Source organism: Epargyreus clarus, unplaced genomic scaffold (genome assembly GCF_041222505.1).
Source record: "Epargyreus clarus isolate Ecla_fem2 unplaced genomic scaffold, WU_Ecla_fem_2.2 ptg000010l, whole genome shotgun sequence".
Classification (NCBI taxonomy): Eukaryota; Metazoa; Arthropoda; class Insecta; order Lepidoptera; family Hesperiidae; genus Epargyreus; species Epargyreus clarus.
The window spans coordinates 8680353-8705999 of record NW_027332218.1 but is presented as its reverse complement, the minus strand read 5'-3'; the positions used below and the strand labels follow the sequence as shown (position 1 = coordinate 8705999).

Here is a 25647-nt window from a genome sequence, read left to right as displayed (position 1 = left end):
AATTGGAAGGAATTTTTAAAAATTGTATAAGTATAAATAATTATACTTTTAATAATGCTATATTAACATTAGTTGCAATAATTGACAATTTAATTTTAATTCAATTTATATTTTTATTTTAAATGAAAGTTAACTTTTTTCAAACGTATAATAATGTTTTTGAGCCGTATAAATTCTTGTACTTTTAATTTCCTTCCCAAAAAATCTTCAGAAGACTTGAGCAAGTTTTTATATTATAATCACTTAAAAATGCTTCTACATATATAACATTACGATATTTACAAACATATACTTCTTATAGGTACAATTTAATATAACTTAGGTGACCATAGCCCTTTCAGGCGGTACGGGCAGCATGTTATATGTAAACCTTTGAGCATAGTTCATCTTCAGGTTGTCAGACCAGGGCGGGCTTGGATTCCACCTCTCCATGCCGTCAGTTCCATCAACAGTTACGGGGGCGAGTCGCATGCGTTTAGCGCAGGGGTACTCCATACCTGGATACGAGAAAATATTTCATTACTTTTTTTGTAATAAAAAAAGTAGCAAGAAAGTGTGTAGTTTATATTTTTTTGTTATAAACAGGCAGTGAATGAGCATTTAAATCAGAACTCAGCTTCTCTGAATTGTTATTGGGCAGAAAACCGCATAGAAGTCTATGACCCGCAAAAATGGTAATCGGCTACCGCCGCCCATAAAAAATAATACCATATACTTAAACGCTATAAGCATAATATAATAATAGGTCGACCACTATAGATTAGTAAAGATTAATCACTCCTAACAAGAAAATGTACCCAGTTTTGAGAGTTGAATGGTTGCGTAAAAAAGTTTTGCCACGTCTCCGTGCTAAAATAAAATATTTGAAATAATTATTTATTTATTATGTAAATTACGCAGTATTAGTCATTTATTCGTAAATTTTCTCTAAAAATGTTTTTATTTGTCAAGAATTAAAAAAAAAACTTATTAATAAGCCGTTTGTGGCTTCATTCAATTTTAAGGCGGCGAAGTATCTTTACTAATCTATGTCGACCACCTTTAAAATAATAAGTAAATGATGAAAAATTTATTCCGCAAATGAAAACGTTTTTATCCCTGATTATAACTTATCGAAAAGTTTGAAAATGGTCGGAATTCTCAGTTGTGCAAATGAAAACGCCCATATTTAACCCTGATAAATTTTCGAACCGTTTGACAATATTAGAAATTCTCAGTATGCAAGTTTCCTCATGGTGTTTTCCTCACGTTCGAAACGTGACATAAAAAACCAGTCTTCGAAATCCCAAGACTTAGAAAGCGTGTATAAGTCACAGACCATTGAGCTGTGACAGTTCATGAAATACTAATGGGGCTATTGTAATTCTTATGGTTTTATTTTAATAATGACCGGTGGAGTCACGCGACCCCCGGAGCGAGGTGTTCTTCATATCTAGAATGTTGAACCTTTTGTAGTTCGACTGCAAAAGTACTACAATCACAGTTATTTTTGCATAACAACGATATATGTTTTTTAATTTAGTCCTCCGGTCTACACCTGAGAACTCACACAACACATGTGTGGCCAACATCAAATAGAGCTCCAATTGTATCTGGAATTGATTACAAATGTCCACGGGCCGGGGCCATTTATGTTCAGATGGACTCCATGCTCGTTTGTTATCATCATACTATTTATTAAAAATACATATTAAATGTGTCCCAGATTGATGCTTTATCGCTATTTCAATTTCATGCACAAAATAATACTTATGCACATTAAAGTCTACATATTCTTCCTTTCTTTCCCATAGTTGAATTACTAAAATTTAACACACATAAAAACGTCAGAACCTGGGTCCTGACCTTATGGTATGTATAATTTATCGTCTTTTACTAAATATTTTATTATAGTGTAATGTATCTATCTAGCTATCTAAATATTCCCAACATACCTTCTACAACGCCGCTTGTGCAAGCTTCCTGCGCGTTGTAAGTGACTCTTGGGTATTGTTCGAAGTACTCCCTCTTGCCGTGGGGGTACATGTACATGTTACTGTTTACCACGATCTCTGCTGGTACGTCGTAGTGGTGAGGTGACCTGCAAAGAATTATATATAGAGATCTAATAGGCTAGCGGAAAACGGCTTAAAGTACAATTGTGATACGACGCAAAAATAAACTTAACAGAAGGATAAAAACGTTATTAAAATATTAATAATTAATAATAATTAATTGAGCAGTCGAATATTTCATTAGTCTAATAAGGAATTCTAATCTTATTTGGAAACTGCCATTTCGTATCGTTATAAACATTTTATTTAACAAATCTTTAACTACTAATGAATAGAAGTAAGTTATTAACTTAATTTTAAACAAAAATCGAGTTTAGCGCAAGTATTACTTAGGAACTATATGAATATCATTCCAAGTCAGTCACTTAAACTATTTATACATATTTGGGTAGCACCAACCATTAAATCTCATTTGATTTACGTAATATAACTAAACTTTCGACTGTATGCCAAAGGCGTAAGAAGTACGAAGGGTTTCTTGAAAGGATTATAATTGCTATCTTCACAATAAATATGGTAATGAAAGGTGTCAAATTACGCAGACAGACAGACGGGCAATGATTTTCTTATTTATATTCCATCGCCTGACGCCTGTGACATGACGAATACAAATTGTGCGTGCGACCTTGTGTGTTTGTTTTTTAGTTGTTTATTCGAGTGAGTTTATTTGAAGGTATTGTGTGAACTCAACGAAATATGGTCAGCGAAATGTGTATTCGGAACGTTCTTTAAAACACTGGATTTAACGTTGGAAGACAATGTGGAGATGGTCTTCCATGGTGCACCTGATATAAAAGAAATTGAGTCCGAATTGGACTTTGTTACGTTCAATAAGTAGAAATGATACATATACATAGTTAATTGATGTCAAATGGTACTCGCAAGTTTATACTTATGGTTGACTTTTAAATGTGGGAGACCTTAGTTCAATGGACGCACAGCTATATCTGCCTTATAATAACAGTGTTAAGTCCTCCTGTGTTCTGGTTTAAAAAGTGTGGTAAGAGAGATGCAGTTATTTATTTAAAACATTCAAAATTAGTCTGAGAGATAGCAACGGATCTGTGGCCAGCCTCAAATACCTAGGAGCCTAATCTTATCTAGGGTTGATGATAAAATTCCATGGGTGACAATAGCCACGTATGATGGCAACATAATAATATATATAAATGTTTGATTCACTACAAAATAATCTTACCTTTCTTCACTTATAGTAGACTGGGGCGAATGCGTAGAATAATCAACAGGTCCTCTGTCAGTGTATATCCTCTCACATCCAGGGTACTCCTCCAACGGTTTCTGGACGTACGTTGATACGTGGTACCCATACTCCACTTCCGAGTTCTCCACGTACTGGTACTCTTGGTAAGGGTCCTGATAACACTGGTCTCGTCTGAAGAACTTCTGGCAGCGAGGGTCTAGCATGCCACAGGGTTGGTTCTGGTACCCATAATATTGGTAAAGCCAGGAGTTGGCCAGCATTATTGAAGCTTCTTCTTCGCTTTAGGGAAAAATGTTAAATTAGATTTCTTTTTGTAGTTTCGTCGGGATGAAGAATACTCAGATTGAATCGTAGATATTTTAATCTTGTAATTCTTTTGATAATTTAATTAAAATGTAAAATAGATTATATAAGGTACAATGGGGTTGACATGTACAACTAGTACCCAAACCCCGAAATAAATAAAGGAAAAAAAAAACTTTTGTGTTAAAGAGTCTTTCTGAAGCCCATTTTTAATTGTAAGTAGAAGATGAAGTGAAGAATATATTAAGTATTGAAAAATGAATTAAAATGCTTAATTATGAATATGTTATACTTGCAACAACAACATTAAATTAATTCTATGTAATAGATTTTCGATTTTATTACATCTTTGTAATTTTGTAGTGATTTTGATAGGGAGTAGTAGTGATGCGTCCAAAGTAGAGGCTTCTAGAAGTACTCTTAAATATAACAGTGATTGCTCTTCAAAAAATCCTACCTCAAAACCTGATTAGTAGCCACAATGAACTGCCGTGGCGTGTCAGTAGCATCCTTGACCTGGAGGACCATGTGCACCCAGAGGAACTGTCCACTCCGCTGCTGCAGCTTGACTAACAGAATGCAGCACTTGTCTTGTTCTGACTGAGTTACTGCAACAAATTATGTTACGTTATTATATGAGAATTTCTTGAAGTCGTCAAACATAATCTAAAAAATGGAATCTAAAAATATATAGTTTTAATTCTATCTTAAAAAATAGAGACAAGAGACTTGTTGATTGGAAATTCAGTTCCAGCGCTTGATTCGTCTGTCTTATTCTGTTAAAGACTTCTTTGATTTGTATTTTGTATTTTTTGTGTTCAGAAATTTTTAAACTTTAGTATAGAAAAATTGGAAATATTTAGGAGCTAATTAAGTGCTAGTAATTTTTATTTTTAAAGTATAGACAAATTGAACTTTTTTCACTTTTTTATTCGTCTAGATTTTAGAAAAGACATTTGTAAATAATAGACAGAAGAATGAATGCTTTTCACTGCTTTATTTTTCAAAATTCTATGAAAGACCTAAAGAGAAGAAAGTCCGCACTTCTCCTAACGACTATAATATATTAAAGCCATATAATTTATTTATGTATGTGAGTGCCATTTATAATCACCATCGTTGTTTGTTATTATTGCTGTCTCTGTCATACGTCGTGCTTACTTAATTCTGGAGCTTATTACATGCTCGCAACACTAATCAATACGTGATATGTGAATGTGTGCGTGCTTGACATACGAATAAATATATTGTGCAAGTGTGTATTATATTACGTATTTCAAGGGATAGTGTTTTGATTTGCCAAATTTTTAACACGATTAGAAATTTTTAGGTATAAGACTTCTAAAATCTTTGATATTTGTGATATTCAGAGAAATATGTATAACAGAACATAACTTTACTTTCGAGCAAAAGCTTGCAGAGATGTGATTAGAAAGTAAACAATGTAATAGAAGAAAAAATGATAAAGCTTATTGTAATCAATTATTAGTATTATAATGGAATTTTATAAAAATTAAAATCAAGTTTACTTCTTCCAATAAAAAATAAAGAAATTATGTAATAATAAACTGTCTTAAATCAATGTAAAAATTTACTTGTTCAACTATCAAGTGAATTATGTAAAATAACTTGTCTATATGTCCGTAGTTCCATTGTTCACGATTCAATCGAAAAACTATAGGAAGTATTATGAAGCAGTTTTGTTAGAAGCTTTCAATAAAATTAATAGAGCATATTTAAATATAGATCACAAAGGCATATTTGAACAACAATGATATACTTGCTTTTAATATGAAAAATGTATTAGAATGGTCACAATATTTAATAATATTTTAGGTATATATTTTAAAGGCCTATCTGTGAAAATTAGATTATAACTTAAATTCCATTCTGCAGTAAGATATTAAATGTATTAAATTTTTATTTATATCTATGTATGTAGAAATAGTAAAGTATAAAATATATATGTGTATTTTTAAATTAATAAAAGCCACACGATATCCGGCGCTTTTATGTCATAAAGTTCTTTTCTTTAAAAATGTTTCACTATGTATGAAAGTTCATAATAAATGATATAAATGGAGCTATTCAACGAGTAACTTATATTGTTTGAAATGTTTATGGCAAATAAATACCACATACTTTTGTTAGTAATTAGCAAGAACGAGTAATCATTATAACTTATGAATATTTGCAATAAATTATTTTGCTGATAGTTCTACGTGGTTCTACTTTCTGTTTGATTTTAGAAGTTTGTCACGAATTCCCGACTATCTCGAAAAACTGAAACGCCTTTTGTAAGTCTTTGCCTTACTACACCTTAACACATCAGTGCTTAACATCATTTTTATAAGGCAAATATATGTATGGCGGTGATGCCCCCGCATTCGAACTAAGAGGACTTACATCACCATTAAAATTCAATTAAATTCAATCAGTGCATGCAGTGTAGATCGGCGATTTATATGCTAAATACGCTTACGATTTTACATGACGTGTGGAGTATGTATAATATATTGCTCACTTTCAACGAAGGGTGTATTGTCCTATCATTGTTTTATTGTCACTTCCGTATTTCTTAAACAAATCGTGCAGTAACTCAACATTGTTAGAACGTGATGTGTGTTTGTGTGCGTGATTGTCATAATTATGAAATAATTATGTCGTTGAACGAAAGTCATGCTTATCTGTGTTTTGCAAGGCTGTGTGGAAATTTGCCTGCTATCTTCGTAACATCGGGTAATTAAGCTTTTATGTTCTTAAATACAAAACGAGAGCATTTTTTTTGCTTATGCAATATAGTCTAGTTTATTTTTGTGTTCAATTAAGACATCGGATGCGGACAAAGAAAATATCATAATCAAAAGTTGTATTAATTACTATTATTCGTAAATACAGTAGATTTTTAAAAAATACTTCAAGGAAATCGTTACTACATCTTTTTATATCTAAAGCTTACTGCTGGTAAATGCTTACCGCTTAGGGGTTCTTTTTTTAAACGGAGAATTCTTTCGACAATCGCAATCCTTTTTTCTGAAAATGCTTAAAAAGGATGTTTGTTGGTAAAAAATATCATAATTTTGTTATGATTGGAAATCTGGAGGCACGGCAGTGCCTCCGCCAAGTCGAGCCAAAAAAAGCGGCACGGCCGTGCCATTCTTTTTGTTTTTATTCTTCGATATCTTTACAGATTTTCGAAGCTCCTATTGGAAACATCTAGCTGGTGCTTACCATGTACTATATGTATACTCTTATATATATGTATATATATCGTCATTTATATTCGAATATGTTATTATCATTTACGGAAAGAATTTTTCGTTATCATTAACATCAAACATAACTATTAGTTTGTAAGTACTCACTTAATCTATGTTTTGTTTGAGCTTCTCGCAAACTGTCCCAATGAAGAATTTGATACCAGGAGATATCTGCTAGCTCTGCCTTCTTCCACCCTAGGTACCACTCTCCGCTGAAACAAACAGACATGTTTAAATATTGTATTACTTTTTAATGAACCATAAACTATTTTATAAGTATATACTTATATTTATAATAAAGCTTTGTGTTATTGTTAAGGTTGCAGGAGACTAAAATCAATAAAGGAGAATAAAGGGCGCATCAGTGGACATCAGAATATCTTGTGTATTTTAAATGGAACTTTATAATTTTAGCAAGTTATTTTAATTTCTAATAAATAAATATTATTTTAAAAAAAGTGAGGCACACGTTTGGGATTTCACTCCAGGATTTACTTACAAGCCTAAATTATTATCACAAGATTAAAACTGCTTACTACTGTTATAATTATGCCTTAAAATATTAAGCATTACAAACTTAATTTTAGGAAAAGCAAGTGTGAAAGGTAGTAACTGTTACTTTAATTCAACATAAATATGCACTTGCATTGCTTTTTTCTCATACTTATTATTCAAGACATTACAATTCGTGCATATTATTCGTGAAATATTAGAAAAACGGGATTTTGGTAAGTTTCCACGGAAACTTTTTGCGTAGTGTCTACCCACATTATATTTAATTGAAAAAATAACCCTAAAATCACGAGAAAACGCGTCACGTAAAATTCTGTCACGAGAGGGATTGTAAAAAACAATGTCTTAAACTACGAGTAGAGTATAGTTCGCAACAAATAAGTAAAACAAATCCTTTGCTTCTCTGTAATTCGTAAAAGTACTCGATCTAAGGTCTTGTTCGACCGCCACCAAGAAACGACTGGCTACTGTATATTATCGATCGAAACCGAGTGAAAAAACGATGGGTGAACTAATTTAAATAATACGTATAACTATTTTAATTATTTGTTTTGAGTTGTTGGCGGGTGTTTTTTATTCATTTTGTATTAAAACAACAATGTACACAAAATTATAGTAGGTACGCAAGGTGGTAAAGCCAGTAAGATTCGACCGAGGAAGTACCACCAACACACCTATTTCTGGCATGAAACAGTTTTTGCGTGTCGGTGAAAGGGTGGGATGCGAGCTGACGTACGTATCATGCGAACATCTTAGTCCTCAGGAGTGGCAAAGCATCTGTGAATGAGTTCACTAAGAATCCCTGTTCTACTCGTATATGGATTTGGTTATAACAACTTATCTGAATGCATGGTTTGCATGCTTGTTTTCTAAATACGAATAGAATAATCTTAAAAAATAAACTTACAAAAAATAACACAGAACTTAATTGTTTATAAATTATTTTAGCTTATAGTTTCGGTGTATCGCTGTCAATAAGATAAGTGTCTTAGTCTTGTTGTTCTATTATCTACATTGTATCGATTAATCTTAGTCACTAAACTAGATTAAAACATACCGTTATTAGAACGAAACAGATCAAGAGCGAGCATTCAGTTTTTTTGTAATTTTAAGTATTAAATTCAATTATAAACAAGTTTATTTGAGATAACGCAATTCTATTATCTAAACCGTTAACGGATTAATTAACGGTTTTAATGTTTGTAACAGTTATTGTTTGTGGAGCTAATCTTGTTAAGGCGATGTTAATGATTTTATTTACTGATTATTTTTACTAAGAAGATTATTTTTACCGATGACGTTTTACTGATTTTTATGTTAAAATTTTTAAAAAGGACAAATCTTTGAGGCAGCAGATGAAAATAATTTCTAAATTGCTTTTCAGGTAAAGTACCGATTCCTGTTATATGCAGTATGTTCATATAATGTAGCGAATATTTTGTGGACCCTTGCACCATACACTTGTATCTTTGGCAGCCTGGTGTGAAGAATGCTAGAAATACCGATTAGTCTAACATAGAGAGAAATCTTACTTTGGGTCGATATGTAGGATCTTCATGTCCATAGCATGCAGTGTGGTAAACACGTTTGTGGCGCCATGCACAACGCACTCATGCGTCTCTGGCAATTAGCGTGCAAAACGCTAGGAATACTGACTCTTCATGTTTACATAGAGGGAAAACTTACTTGGGGTCGATATGCAGGATCTTCATGTCCATAGCATGCACAGTGGTGAATACGTTCGTGGCGCCATGCACCACGCACTCTCGCGTCTCCGGCATGGCGAGTGGCGTGCAAGACGCTAGGAATACTGGCTCGTTGCGGCTACACAGCGGCAAATAGGATACGTAATGGCCGCGAATTAGGACTACCTGAAACAACATCAAGGTTGTAGAGAAGGTTTCATATAGATAAATATATATAAACTAACGAATACAAATAAAATTCTAGTCTTACATGAAGAGTCTATAGATGCCTAACTGTATTTATTAATTTAGTTAGGCTTTATAACCTAAATACAAGTAATTGTGTTTTATTTATGCCATAAAAAGTAGCGCTAGTAAATAGTGCTTTAGATTTAACAGTTTTAAAAGTCGAAATTCGCAATAGCTACTTAAATGGTTTTTGGTTTAAAAGTTAACTCAAATTACCAAACATGCCTCATAAGAAATAGCAAATGGTCTGTGTATGTTTTAACTTACTTTTTGGTCGCCAAATCTCATTTGTCGTCTAGCGTTTCTCGACACATTCATCCTGCAGAAGAAATGCCTAGTCTTTGGTATGTTCTCAGTCTCTCCGTTGCTCCCTCTGTTCAGTTCCACTTGAACAGTCTGGTGGTCCTGTCTATCAATAATATCGTAAACACTATCCCCATGTATTAGTAGGTCCTCCTGAAAATGCGAACTAAATTATAGGTAATGTTCTATTATGAGATAGAAGCAATTGTACTATTTCTGATTAATGCTTTTCGCTAATGCTAATTGGCGGCTTTTGAAGATACTTTTAGGTTAATTCGTTCAGCATTTTTTGAAAGGAAATTGAAATTTATAATTAGATGTTACAATTGATAAATTTGGAATAATAATTCTCGCACTACGATTTACTCGTTACCAAAATCATGAAAATTATTATCATAATCATAGAATATATCTAGTTCCTTAAAAATTTACTTATACTATGTTGCTTCATAGTTTAGAGTCCCAGTATCAACGTTTTGCTTCATATTACCTTTACTGCTCTAAAATTCTTAATTATTTTGGACTAGACGAAAACGTAACATAAGCGATGCAGCTATAAGTCAGAAATACGTATGGTAATTTCGTTTCAATATCCAAAACCAATTCATTTGTAAAATACAAACCATCGAATGTCCCAAATATTCAGCGGCATTTTCCGAAATGTACAATAATTTTCCGTTCTGTGTCATCATCATCATAAAACCGTTCATTGCCTGAAAACACATTGTAAGTATCAGTTACGATTTTATGGTTTCACGGTGAGCGGTCATAAACTTGAAAAAATACCTTAGAAAATCCAATATTAGGTGTAGGAGTAGGTTGCTCTTCGTACTGATAGCTGAAGTCGTGACTTTTGAACACTAAAACAAAAAGAAAGACGGTATTATGGGTGAAGTAATAGCAAAGGGAGATAAGATAGCGAACTAAATGCATTTTAAACGTCTTAATACGCCGTTTCGTGACTGAAGGTGAAACAAAAAGTTTGGGAGACGTTTTGAAAATACGAGGACGAGATGTAGGATAACATCGCACGTGATGCGCCTGGCCAAAGATGTGGAGCATGGGAAACGCTGGGGAAATGTACGCGGAACTACATTGAAAATTATATAATGTGGATTACATAAAGTCAAATAATAATCGACTTGGATGTCCCATTAAAGTACAAAGAAATTATATGCTATTCATTTACCTAAGTATCAAATTAATAATCTCCAAGCAGCCAATTCTTTCTTTAAAGTAAACTTAAACGATTTTAGAGTACTATTAACATCCATGAAGTATCATTTACAGATCAGTTAAATGTATTTTAAAATTTCCAAAAATATTTTAGTTATAAAAATATGTGATTATACAATTTATGTTTAAACATAAAATATTTTAGATAGGTACGTATGTGATATTATGTACGAAAATTAAATAAAGTTTGTTTCAAAGTTATATATTTTGTGTTAAACTATAATTGATTTTGAACGAATATAGTTCACATTTCTAAAAAGACTTGAATTACAGTATTTTATTACAAAATATAACCAAAATCTATCACTAACCTTGTTGAAAATAATTCATCTTTCGTACGTAAACACAGACGAGAGCCATCAGTTGCAACTGGGAGAGTCTTTGCCGAGTGGAGGGCGGTAGGGGCAGCAGATCCCGTAGGTTAGAGATCTCCGCGTTGATGAGATCACGGCGCATCTTGCTAGCACCTTTTGTTGACTTTGTAGGTTCGAATCTGTGGACAATAAGTAGATATTTTAGATAAATAAATATTTTTTTTTAGAATGTACATTAAAATTAAACGCATTATGTTTATGTGTTACTATAAATTTTCGAAATGAAATTTGAAATATCAAAATAAAAGTGAGAAACATACGAGTATTTTCAAAAGTTGTGAAATGTTGTTAAAGTACCTATTTATATATCTTAAAGGATTCATCGTAAACGATCTTAAGCATGATAAGCATGTTCGAGTACCGGTAGTAGGTACTGCGTAATATGACTGCGTGAGTGTTTTTAGTCTAATAAGAGTTTCCGTGGTCCTCCGACATGTAAGGTAAGGAGCAATAATTTCTGTATGTTGGTTTGTTACAACCATGTATATTGTAAACAATATTTATATTACAGGATTTTATTACGAAATATAAAAAATGCATGCTTCTTGTTTATTCAAAAAAAAGGAACAGGCTTTTGTGTGTCCAAACATATCTGACAAGCAGAAATAAAATAAATAGTAAGTATTAATAGTTAACACACATTCTAAAATACAATCTTGATTATAGTTATTTCATCGACCATGTTCCTAACACTACATCAGACAGGAAGACTTGTGCCCATAGTATAATTGCAGGTATAACATACAACAAAAAAAAATTAGCACACAAAATCCATTAGAACTTCTTCCCACTATTAATCTGCGTCGGATATCTCATAGAATAAGCAATGAACTCGTCTCCAGTTTCTAGTCGGGAAAAAATAGAAAGGATTCTCTAGTATTTGTAGACAATGCGCGGATACGGCGTTCCGGACAGGTGTATGGTTTCTCGTATTAATGTAAAATAGATATAACCATTAGAATAGTGGAAAACGCAGGATACAGGATGTATTGATTTACGGCTTTACGCCTGCGTCTCGGTTTGACGCGGATTTCTCTTGGACGTATTCCAATTATGATTGGATAGAACTTTTTGTGGACTGTTATGAATAGGATAAATACACTTACGCAATATGTATTACGCAATTCAAGTTTCTGATCTAATGTTGCTTTTAGTCAAAGATTTACGAGTAGGAATAGTTAAATCATCAATTATAGAATTAAAAAAATACACACATTAACACTTGCAAATAATGTATTACAAATATCGTAATAATAACATAACAAATATGTTAGAAGTCGTAGAAAATAAGAGATTAGGAGATAGGAGATTTGTAATGTTAATAGGTTTTCGTGGTATTTTTGGTTGTAGAATTAAAATAGGTAAATAATCTCACTGTCAAGAGCGGTAATCGAAAAAGTGTTTTTGTGAAATATAAAATAGCAGGGTACGCAGAAAAATGTCAATAACATTATGCTTAATACCAGAAAAACTTAAATATAAGTTTGAAAATTTTACCAAGGTCATCTTATCATCTTATCAAGCCTAAAAATTTGAATGATCACATTATAAGAATTCCCTTCGAAATTCCCTACATTGATCTTTACCACGTAAGGAACAGTTCCGAAAGGTCAGGAAGTGCTTGGTGGTGTTTAATATGCGGCTTGCATCGGAGGCGGTGCTTTCATCTCTCTGGGAGTCCTTTTGGGTGAGGATACAGTATGGGTATTTACACTAAAATTAATATTAGACAGATTTAAAGTATGAAAAATATAAATAGAAAATGGAATGAAAACAAAAATTATTAAATAAGAAATGGTGAGAAAAATAGTAAAAAATGTTTTTGATTTGCCTGTTTCATGTACAGAATATGCAAAATGAAAAAAATGAGTTTTAAAGAAAAGATTTTTTTATTCACCAACTTCACTTCAACTTCACTTCAAATATTAATAATTTTTTTTTTGCCGCCGGAGTCGAACCACGAAGGTTTCTACGGCCTTCAAACTTAATATTATTAATTTCTTTTATTCACAAATATTATTTTTTGAGGAAACTTATAGCGAAATTGTTAAGCATTGTTTTTTTATTTGCAGGAACTTTGCAGATTCATTTGCTCGTAACGGACATTGGCTACGACAGTACCATCAGGTGAGATCATTACTACTTTTATTATATTTGATTTTTATATATTTGAAGGTGTTAGAGCCCTTTATGGTTCGACTCCGGCGGCACCACCGCCACACCTATTTCTGCCTAATAACAGCAGTGTTAGGCGCTGCTGTGTTCTGTTTTGAAGGGTGTGGTAAGGGAGACAGACTTTTCCGAGGCGTTCCAGCTTAGTCCTCAGGGGTAGCGGCGCATCTGTGGCCGATCTCAGGGAGGGATATCTATCCTATCTGGGGTTGATTACAGATGTCCATAGGCGGCAGTAGCCACTTACCATCAGGTGGACTGCATGCTCGTTTGCTACTCCTATATTACAAAAAAAATATGTAAAAAAACTAGATCACTTTGAAGTTACAAGACCGTCTATAAGTTTTGCTTCTTGCTTCGATACTTGTATAGATTTCTTAATACGTCTTATATTGTATTGTTTCAAATTCTTAATATGTTTTATATTGTATTGTTTCGAATCTTTACCCAAAGCAACATAATAGTTCCGAAAGTGAAGGAAGTAGCTTTCCTGGCATGTTAACATGCGTCGGCCGGCACTCGCGCGGGCTCTTTCATCTCACCTGGGAGTCCTTTCTATAGGGTTGTCACTTCATACTTCTTATATTATTGACTAGCTGACCCGGCAAACTTTGTACCGCCTCAAAATCTATTTATCAAATATATTTCATATAAAATATAGCCTATACATATAATATAGCCTTACTCGTGGATAATGTAGCTTTCGAATGGTGAAAGAATTTTTAAAATCGGTCCAATAGTTTTTGAGCCTATTCATTACAATCAAACAAACAAACAAAGTTTTCCTCTTTATAATATTATTATAGTGTAGATTGCTATGAATTACGAATTATATTATGAATTGATAAACTATTAACACTACAAGCATATTATCTAAAATTGGGTATAATTTATTAACATTACGTATTCTTTAGTGCCCTAAGCTACAAAGGTCATGTCGTACCTCAGATTATAGTTTACTTTACAAAAAAATTAAGGGACTTTAAGAAACCTTTTATATACTCGTACGTTACTTATAGATATAATACATAAAATTTTCAGCTTTTTATTTACTTCTAAATGAAAAAAGAATTAAATTAAGTATTGGCTTTCAGATACATGAATCTTGATCTAATATTGCTTAATTGGACTTTTAATTATGAATGGGTTAAGGCGATAGTTATAATTATGTGTGTGTTAATTAAAGGTGTTAAAAGACCCTTTAGAACTAAAAAGATTTATTAAAGAAGTGAGTCTCTTAAAAATAAAAATTGAATAAGTTGCTCAAAGGTTTGTTGACAGCCCTACATATGAATCCTTTTGTTAAACCGTTCATTTTTATTTGTTTGAGTGATTAGGTTTTTTGAGCATCCTTATGATTGTGGGAAAAAATGGACGATGATTGGTGCCCCTGTCGTTTGGTTAGTAATTTGATTGAATTTTCGATTGATTGATCGTTATTTGTTTAGTTTGTTGTTAATAATTTGTCAAGTAAAAGGGTTTTCGTACTTTTTGTTAAACTAAAGTACGCACCTTTTATAAAATGTTAAGTGGTGAACTTTGGAAGAAATATGTTCAGAAATATTACCGTAATTCAAAGCTATGTAATGATACCTACCGCCTGTCGGAGAGAAATGGCAAATATAATTGTCATAGAAAGTGGAAAGCTACATTTATAAGAACAAAATTTTCAAACAAATTCTAATTTTTATATTACAAATAGTATTCAGTTTAACACTTCTTCCTTATTACTTCTTGTATATTACTTCACTCTTTGTAATGAACATTTTGGACATTTTACCCGCGAATCCGCCTATAGGTCGGCATCTAACGCTACGTATAAAGTAAGGGTTAAAACCAACAAATAACGTCTTAAAAAAATTAAAAGAAAAATAATTTTAAAGAAGAAAGAAATAAGATAAAAGTAAATCTCCTGTAAATCTTATATATAAAATTCTCGTGTCACAATATTAGTTACTGTACTCCTCCGAAATGGCTTTACTGATTTTCACCAAATTTTATATGCATATTCAGTAGGTCTGAGAATCGGCTACTATCTATTTCTCATACCCCTAAGGGATAAGGGTTGTTCACCCTTAACATTTTTTTTAATTATCTGGCAACAACGTTTGCCGGGTCAGCTAGTAACCTATAATATTACCTCCATTTTCGGTTCAATTCTTTATTATAAGCTTCTGGGTGATGAATCTCCAAAAAATCTCATTTGAAATCCAACATGTCTCTAACTCATATTTGTCTACCTCTGCTTCTGCCTCTACCCATCCCCTATGAGGTTCAATTCTCTGTTCTCTTCTTCTAGACGATGGATTTCCAAAAAATCTCATTTGAAATCCAACATAAGCTAGTCCTTAACTCATACCTGCTTGTCTCTAGCCACTACCTATCTAGCCATCAGCATCAATTGTAATGACTAGGCTCGTGCCCAGTGAGACATAAAAAGGGTAACAGCCGTGCCATTGACATTTTTTAACATTCTTTAACTTTTTAACATTCCAAAGTCTTTCCGCTGCCCAAATGAGATTTCAATAATGCGATGGCGACCCGACAGACTTGACCCAAGTTTTTAGTTCAATGAAGAATGTCTTATAATAGGTAATCTTTTGGAAAAAGCGGAGTCTGCCGTAAACCGACGTGGGTATTTCACGGTACGACGACAAAGCGTTCTATATACGAGTATGTAATAATAAAATTGATTTGTCTGTTTGTGATTCAAAAACAACTGTTGTTTGCTAAGCCATAAGAATAAAATAAAATACAAGAGTAAGTTTGTGCGTCACAGGAGATACTTATCCAAGGCGTTCCAACTTCGTCATCAGAGGTAGTAACGTCAGTCGGCGACGTCATTTTGTCTTAGGTTGATTACAGAATGTCTTGGACGACAGTGGTCATTCACCATCAAGTGGAATATATGTTTGTTTGCTTCTTCTATATTATGAAATAAAATATCCCGATAGGGTTTCGCAGATAAGTGGCAAAAAGGAAATCCCTATAATTTCGTCCTTTTCATATGTTACGGACATTTTATTCGGAGTCTGTTAAATGTTCGGTTAAACGAAAACTAACAAAGAAATTATTATCTTAACTTCAAAAAAAGTAAACGAAATGTGTTCAGGATTATTTTATTATATTTCGACTGCAACTCTTTCTATGTCCCAATGGTCTCTAATCTCTCCTTATAACTGCGAAAGCTTGAACAATTCGCTTCATTCACTCATTCACATCTGAAACTCATTTTATTACCTTAGCCGTCTCTCATCTTATTAACATTTCAATCCCAAAAAACCTCAGTCCTCAACAATAAGCAACCCGATTAATTTGACCCAACATCGTATCGTAATCGTAATAGGTAATCGTTTATCGTAGTCGCGAAGAAAAAGTGGACATTCCTGACATTACTGTGCCGTGAAACGTGGCCATTTCACGGTGTGTACGGCGACGGACCGTGTAAATTCCTTCCGACATTACGACGTGTAGTGTAAAAAGTTTGTTTATTGAACTATGTTTCATTATGTCGGTTTATATTATAGTTAAATTATTGTATCATCATCATCAACCCATTATTGTCCCACTGCTGGGCAAGGGTCTCCTCTCAAAGTGGGAAGGATTCGGCCATAGTCCACCGCGCTGGCCAAGTGCGTGTTGGTAGACTTCACCTACCTTTGAGATTTTTTATAAATCTCTCAGGTGTGCAGGTTTCCTGATGATGTTTCCTTCACCGTTTAAGCAAATGATAATCAGGGGTGCATGTTTGGGATTTGAACCTCGGACCCCTCGGTCGAGAGGCTGAGTTTCTTAACTACTGAGCTATCACTGCTGTCAAATTATTGTATGATTCTTGGAAAAACAAGTATATAAATTTGTAAATTTTCGCACTTTTGTTTCCTTACCTAATGGTGTGTAAAGTACAATTTACTTGTAACTAATGACATTGAAAAGTAACTAATGATTATTTATATATCCAATGATGGAATAATTTATCTAATAAGTAAAGCTAGCTTGTCATTGCATTGCGGACATTTTAAGAGACTGTTGTATTAAATGTAATAAACAATCATTACATCCGTTTTAAAAATATTACGAGTAAATATGTTTTTATTATATTACTTATATTATTTTCTTCTCATAGATAATATATACTAAACAAATATAAAATTTATTAAAAATTCGATACTACAGTGGTGTGAATTGCTGAAGACCCTGGTTTTTTTCGAATCCTTAGACTTAGACTTTTCGAAATTGTGTGCCTATTAGAATTATTATTCCTAGTGTGTTGTTCTCGGAGGTAGCGGAAATCATCATCAACACTGTCCCACTGCTGGGCACGGGTCTCTTCTCAATAATGAGGAGGCCAAATGAATTGGTAAACTTCACATACCTTTGAGATCTTAAAAAGTTAAGATCTTTCAGCTGCAGTTAAAAATATCAGAGATGCGTGGGATTTGAACCTCGACCCATCGACTGAGTATTTCAACCACTAGGCTAGCACGGTAACGGCAATAGCAACATACTTTTGTACTGTACACAGGCTTGCACATAGAGAACCACCAACAATGCTTTAGTTGATACCGTATACGATAATCCCATCAAAGTCGAAAAGGTTTGACATAATGACGATCGAAACATTTTATCCGAGCGATCGGTTTTTATCGACGATTCGAATCGACGTGCAACAAAACTGAAGTCGAATAGAATAATCGATTCTTTATTTTTTGATTTGATTGTTTGACTGTATGGAATACCGTTGAAGTCGTTGTTATCTCTTGTTTCTTGTGGATGGACTGTCCTCTACAGTTCTTGCGTCAACTGAGCAGGTGCAGTATTATGTTGTGTTAGAGGTTTCGTGTTATGTTATTTATGTTGTAGATTTTCGTGTTATGTTATTTAAGTTGTAGTATTTCGTGTTATGTTATTTAATTGGGGTATGATCACTATTTATACATATTATTTAAGAAGTGAAAATGTATGTTATGTTCCCAATTATGGTTACAATTCTCTAAATTTTGAGTTACTGGGGTAAATCAACATACAGTATATTTAATATTGTGTTATGTTATTAAGTAAATGGTAGTAAATGGAACTACGATTCACGTCATTATTAGGTACTGAATTTCATCGACAGAAGGAGATAAAATTTCACGTTATGTTAAGGTATATTAAATAGAATTTCGTGTTATGTTACGTTATGTTATATTAGAAAATGGAATTATAACACATTTTATTATTAATCACTGATGTAAACAGATCACCGCCCGCTATTACCTAATAATCAATCTATCCATTGTTTTATCTATAAAAGATCGAAATTTGACAATTGGTGCCTTTTAAATTTCGATCTTAAGTAGGCAGGTAGAGTTTCATTATTTAACATTATAGCATGTAGTTTGTTGTCGTGTTAGCAAACTGCTTAACAATTCACTTCATTTATATTTACTGATGTTCGTGAACTAAGCAGGTAGTAGAGTTGTGTCATGTTATGTACTGACAGAACATGACACAAAAGATAGAGTTTCGTGTTATTTTAACGATATAATTTTGTTTAATACTCTATTAGTATACGTTATAACAATCCACTTGGTTTTAGTTTATTCCTAACTCAACACTAGCTAAGCTAGAGATGTTACACACAAAAAGTACCAGGTTCAGTCTTGAAAATTAAATATATTTTAGTTCTTTACTTCGGTTTTTTAGTTACATGTAGAATTGATTATACAATGATATTTAGGGCTATTAACGTAGAAAGCGTTTTATTATTTATTTAATTACATCGGCATTATGTAAAAACATAAACATTTTACATAAAAAGTCCTAGCTAATGTTGTAATTATAATTGTAAATTAAATGCAATAAACATTATACAATCATTATTGAAGCTCAAGGCTTAATATTAGCAGCCTTATTATAAGCAATATATTTTTATAATTTGAAGTATTTACTTAAAAGCCTGGTTTAAGTCCATTACAGTTTTAATTTTTGGAAGGTTGACGCATGTTTATAATTAATTATAATATAATTTAAGTGTGTAGAATAAACCTATAAGATGAAACATATTAAACTTATTATCTCATTTGTCCACTGTTGGGCTCGGTTTTCTTCTTAAAATGAATGGTTCAGGTCTTTGTCCACCACGCTGAGTACGTGTGTGGATTGATAGATTTAATATACTTTAAAAATATTTTAAACACTCAGACATGTAAACCTCGTCATAATATTTATCTTAATCGTCAAAGCGATCATTAATTTTAAATACGAAAATATTCCAAAAAAAAATGTGAGCCGTCACGGGACGCCTGGCAGATGTGAAACATCGACATTATTTTGTAAAAGTAATATGCAGAAAAGAACATATTGTGATAGGAACTAAATATGTCATAATGATAAAATAAAATATTTCGATTTTTTTCCAGATAACGATGACTATTTATTGAATATAATAATAAACATTTATTTTCATTAAATACAAAAATTTACGAATTTATTTCAAATCGTGACTACTTAATTCGTTTAATCAGGAAGAGAATCGCACAGTCGATTGCGCATGGCGACGCGTCGCCACACCGTACACACTACTGCATATAGACTATCATATATACCATCGAATAGCAGCACGCGTCGCCACGCCAGAAATCGGTTTTACGTGCGGCTATAGATGTTCCACATCAAAAATTAGAAATACTTAATTTCAATTCTGGAGTCCCAGCATGACACACCCAATTTTAAATCACACAAATGTAGTTTAACAATCTCGAAACTAAGTATAAACCATTTATAAATAGTTTTCATTCACAAATACTCTTTATTTAACTTCTTTGTTGTATCTTCATAGAACTGTATGTAGTTTACACGGAAACGTATTTACAATATTTATTTCTTTTTCCTATAAATACCGCGTATGTAACAGGTTATTTATATACGAAAACAGACTACATAAGGGAGTCACGACATTAGATTGGAAGAAACGTTACGTATGATTAATGTAAATTCAACGAAGTAACGTATAAATAGAAATAAATATATTTTTATTATAGACGAAGGGAGTAGTCAGATGGTAAGTAGCCACTGCAGTTCATGGAGTGGTAATGGCTCTGTAACTAACTCTATATAGAAGAGGTTTCTATTTGAAGTCGGTTGCCACTCCTTAGGAAAGAGATGCTCGAGTCTTATTAACATTCTGGTACCATTGGTACCAATGGTAACATTTTTCAGATTTTAAAGCAAATGTTAAGGTTAGATCTTTGCCTATGATTCGTAGGCACTTTTTACTTTTCAAAGTAACGTGCGTCATATCATTTTTACGTTAAAACAAGGATGATAACTTTCTAACTAAATAACAAGAAAAGAATAATTAATTATTTGTATTAGATATTAATTTACACTTGCTTAAATGGTGGAAGAATAACACTTATGGAAACGTTGTCGGTATCTTTAAAAAAATTGTCTATGATGTGTGACGTCTAAGGTACTAATCGGTGATTATGGCGTACTCTCTCACTCTACGAAGATACAAGTGCCCAGCAATGGAACAGTAATGGGATGATGACGTTAAAAACTTTAACAAAACTAACAAAGATTTATTATTACAATCAATCTATGTAATTCGTTTTCTACATAAAAATCGAACACAACTACGTATTTATGCCTTGTATGGAAGTAAATATAGATACAAATTTATTTCCATACAAGGTTATATCGAATAACTCCATAATGACGTTACGTTACCTAACTCTGCACAATGGAACAAAGTATTTGTCACATTTATCACATTATATGCATGCGGTTCTAGTACTTATTTATAGGACCCGTCAGCCGAAAATAGCGTGATGTGTTACGTATTTGTGACGTCACTTGTGTGCGATGCGTCGTATTTAGCACTTCGGTCACAATGAAACTTGATTTCAGCGGTTCAGGTGTATTTTGTTACTAGAAAAATATGTTTGAAATTTTGGTATTAACTACAAAGGGTGTATATTTTATGTATTTTTTGTAGGATTAAGGAAGCAAATGAGAATGCAGTCCACCAAATGTCCATATAGCACAGGGTTTCTACCTGAAGTTAATATTTATATCCCTCAAAAAAAGCTTAAGAATATATTTTTTTATAATATAAGAGTAGCAGACGAGCATGCAGTTCACCTGATGGTAAGTGGCTACTGCCGTCTATGGACATCTGTAATCAACCCCAGATGGGATTAAGTATCCTACCTGAGGTCGGCCACAGATGCAACGCTATTCCTGAGGACTAAGTTGGAACGCCTCGGAAAAGTCTGTCTCCCTTACCACATCCTTCAAACCGGAACACTGCTGTTATCAGGTAGAAATAGGTGTGGCGGTGGTGCCGCCGGAGTCGAACCACAAAGGGTTCTACCACCTTCAAGATAAATTCACGCTTAAGATAAGTATGGTGGCGATGTTACTGCAAATTTGTTAATTTTCTTCTAACCGAACTCTTTAATAGTATTGTAATGTAATACACCTTATAGTATATGAAAGAAAGTCTAATACTAAAATAAAATATGCACTATAATAGGCTTTAAGAATAAAAGAAAAGTTCTCAAAGGTGTGTGAAATTCATGAAATCACATTTGACTTCGTAGACTATGGCCTAATCCTTCTCATTCTGAGAAGACCCGTACCCAGCAGTGGGACAATAATTCTTTGATAACCCACACAAGAACATAGCACTTCAAATATTGTGTGACGTTGATACTCCTGTAGTCGAACTACAAAGAGAACTCCAGAAACTTATTGACTGACAAAACAAAAATAACATCAAACGTATCTCTACAATACCTATTATGGAAAAACGAAAATTCTTTGAAAATATTAATAATTCTACTACTTCTACGTACGAATGAATAATTAAGATATGACGTACAAGTCATGATTACCCGATATTCCGATCACGTCATTCATTCTTAGTTTTCGTTTTAAACTTCACTTTTATTCTGATGCAAACTACGTCATATGTATTTTTGTATGCGTGCGTATTTCTGCCTTGTCATTGCAATTCATGGAAATGCATATTTAATAGTTGAGAGTCAATCATTATCTTATATATAAAATTCTCGTGTCACAATGTTAGTTACCGTACTCCTCCGAAACGGTTTTACCGATTTTCATCAAATTTTATATGGCTTCTATCTATTTTTCATACCCCTAAGTGATAAGGGTTGTTCACCCTTAACATTTTTTTATTTATATGGCAACACAACGTTTGCCGGGTCAGCTAGTTATTATGTAGATTATATAGTTGAAATACAGTTATATAGAGTTTGTTGCGCATATTATTATTAGGTACGTCTTAACTCTTAAGTTAGTAGCTTCAAAAAAGGTGCAAATAGAGCTCTCCTTCAAAGCCGGCGATGCATTGGTGACTTCTCTGGTGTTGCAAATGTCCATAGGCGAAGTTGACAACTTTCTATCAGGTAGCACGTCTGCTTTATCGTTAGGCTCAAATATAAAAAAAATAATAAGATACCTTAATTATTGATTCCCTTTATGATTACGATGTAATCGTGTATCTTATGCTTGGAGAAGGAATAGAGTGGTGAAATAGATGTAGGAATATTTGAGGCAAGATTTAAGATGTCTAAGGGTAGTAGTGCTCTGCTCGTTATTAAGCAGGAATTTGGTCTGATTAAGGGTTGTTCGTGTTGTAAATAGAAGAATATTCTATTAAAAATACTAGCGGGATTCTTATTTGATTTGGAGCAAGGACTCCACTATTATTAGTATCAAAGTTTCGCATTCTGTAATTATAGTTTGCCAATAGGAATTTATGAAGTTTCGCATAAGAATCATTTTTTTTGTACTATGGTATTATCATTAAAATATCCTACATGATGTTTTCCGTATGTATCCGCGATGTTTTCTGCAACCTGTTCTGCAGAATATCTACAACCAACGCCAAGATTCTTTTAATATTGAAGCAGCAAAGCTGGTGGTAAGTGGCTACTAACGCCCAGACCATTTGAAATCAACCTCAAATAAGATTCTACCTAAATTTGGCCATAGACGCGGTGCTACCCCAAAAGAATGAAATGAAAAAAGAAAGAAAGAAATGAAAAAAGAAATGAAGAAGAAAGAATGAAATGCCCTGAATATGTCATAAATCACATCCTTCAAAGTGAAACACAGCAGCACTGCTGTTAGAGAAATAGATGTGGCGGTGGTACCTCCGAATCACACAGGGTTTTCTCTTAAACGAAGATTTTTTTTTTATAATTTACTATTTTGAACACTTTTCCAGTATTTCATAAATTTATGTAATTTATTTTTTTGTACATTCTATCCATTAATCTTTGTATTTAAGTAAGTTCTTCCCCTGAAAAGGTTGTTTACAAAAATGTATTGCATTACTTACAAATATGCATATTCTTGATTTTGAAATGTTGTTGTTTTTTTTTGTTAAATGTACTATTATATTAGCTATATATTTTTTAATTAGACCAAATGACATTTCCGTCGGTTACGCGGCAAAAAATAAGGGGAGCTATAGATATTATGTTTAAACAAAGATTTTTTTATATTTTTTTATTTTCGCTAGTAAGTTACATAAAATTTAAAAATAATATAGATCAAAAAATATTTTACTGTTACTCTTATTTTAATGTCACTCTTGTAATACCAATCAGCAATAATAATATATAAATATTTTTCAGCAGTTTTCAGCAATGGTAATTCAATGACACTGCTACATTAAATAACTATAATTAATTATCCACAAATAACAATAAAAATATAAAAAGGATAAAATAAAACAAAAAATCTTACCTTAAAAACATCTTGACGAATCGTTGTCCTTTTATTACAAATTAATTAAATTATCACTTATCACCATCTAATTAGATTCCATTACAATATCTAATTCAAATAAAAACAAAACGACCACACAGTTCGACCGCTAAAGTGTCAATGATTGCTTAATAAAGAAAAACAACCCTCTATACTAAACTTCACAAAATTAATGTCATATTCGACCCATAAAAATAACCATAAACCGCACGTGTCGGACATAATTCAACAACTAAACAATCTCACAGCGCGTTTCCGAACGTAAAAAAAACTTTATTCAAATTTTAAACTAATGATATCGCGTCAATAGGTGCGTAAGCTTTTTATTAGAATGAGATTAGACCGATCCTGAAGCTCCGATACTTCCGTGCGCGAGCGCATCGGGACAACGACTATAAAAAGCCTCCACTAAGCCTCTCTTTCCCGCACGCCTTATTTTCTTTTTTGTCGAAAAACATGCGCTCGCGCCTTAACGAGTCCCGTCGCATGGACGTGGGGGACACATCCAATTTCAGAACGATTTCAAACACTTTTGACTTGTCATCTCAAAAAAGGCAACATTCGTTTGAAAATAAAAAGAAACTGTCAAAGTACGACTTCATTTCAGGGTTCTGATAGCGCGGCAGAGCGGGACGGATAGAGGTCGCTACACGCGTTTTTACGTTCGTAGTTTAGCGTGAAAGAAATAGAAAGAGTTGGCCGTAAGAAGCATTGCTTAAGCTAATGAGTTCGAGAGAGACGTAGGTAATGTTGGCGTAATTACTGTAGTTTTGTGTAAACGAGATAGTATAATGATCGAGTCAATGACAGTTATTGATATATCTGTAATGTGTGTGACGATTTGCGGAGGAGGTGTTATTGTGTCTAGATTAGGAATGGAGTTAATTGGTATTTAATGACGCGCTTGGGTTGTGTTTTGTTTTTGTTACGTATGACGTTTTAATTCTAGCAATTTGCGGACAGGTGCTTGATGTAATGTGTACTTACCAGAGATAGATATAAAGATCGTATACGCTGTTTACTGATGTACGTAGGTATATTATTAGAACGTGTTAAAACAAATAAACAGCATATGGACTATGTATGCAACTATAGTGTTATATATTTTAGTTTATCGGCTATGAGATTTTTCTTCGTTATTCTAAGTCAACTTCTATAATTAATATCGAAATTTCAAGTGTTCTTATTAAAATACTACTAGAGTCTCCTCCGGCGTCGACCTCCGTGTCTGTGCAGTTATGATGTTTTTTTTAATAATTCGTTAGGCATTTTTACTATTTTTGCAAGTATTTATAGCGTATAAAATAATCAAACACATTAATCTGTTTATCGCTTAAATTATCATCAACACCAGTGCGTTTTAAAATTGGCTAGTATCTGCCTATTTGGCTAGTATTTGGCTAGTATACTACGATTTTTTTCAAGATATAAATGCCACATATGATGATTTTATAAGTAAACCATTAAATCGCTCTAGAAAAAATA

The 25647-nt window shown here is 32.9% G+C and overlaps 1 protein-coding gene across 1 annotated transcript; it reads right to left on the bottom strand.

The window, feature by feature from the left end:
- Positions 1 to 24541, bottom strand: LOC140745499 (PAS domain-containing protein cky-1). The gene is made up of 11 exons (XM_073077383.1): positions 24142 to 24541; positions 11137 to 11318; positions 10376 to 10449; positions 10213 to 10302; positions 9554 to 9742; positions 9039 to 9223; positions 6945 to 7051; positions 4037 to 4187; positions 3253 to 3555; positions 1935 to 2080; positions 1 to 497 (listed from the first exon to the last, which is right to left on the bottom strand). Exons 1-11 carry the CDS (start codon positions 24150 to 24152, stop codon positions 319 to 321), a joined length of 1617 nt encoding a protein of 538 aa, XP_072933484.1. The 5' UTR covers positions 24153 to 24541; the 3' UTR covers positions 1 to 318.
- Between the last annotated feature and the right edge of the window lie 1106 nt (positions 24542 to 25647).

Coding starts and splice junctions, on each gene's coding strand:
- LOC140745499 (XM_073077383.1), bottom strand. Junction 4,188..6,944: donor TCAAACAAAACATAGATTAA/GTGAGTACTTAC, acceptor AATTTGTTGCAG/TAACTCAGTCAGAACAAGAC. Junction 498..1,934: donor CACAAGCGGCGTTGTAGAAG/GTATGTTGGGAA, acceptor TCTCGTATCCAG/GTATGGAGTACCCCTGCGCT.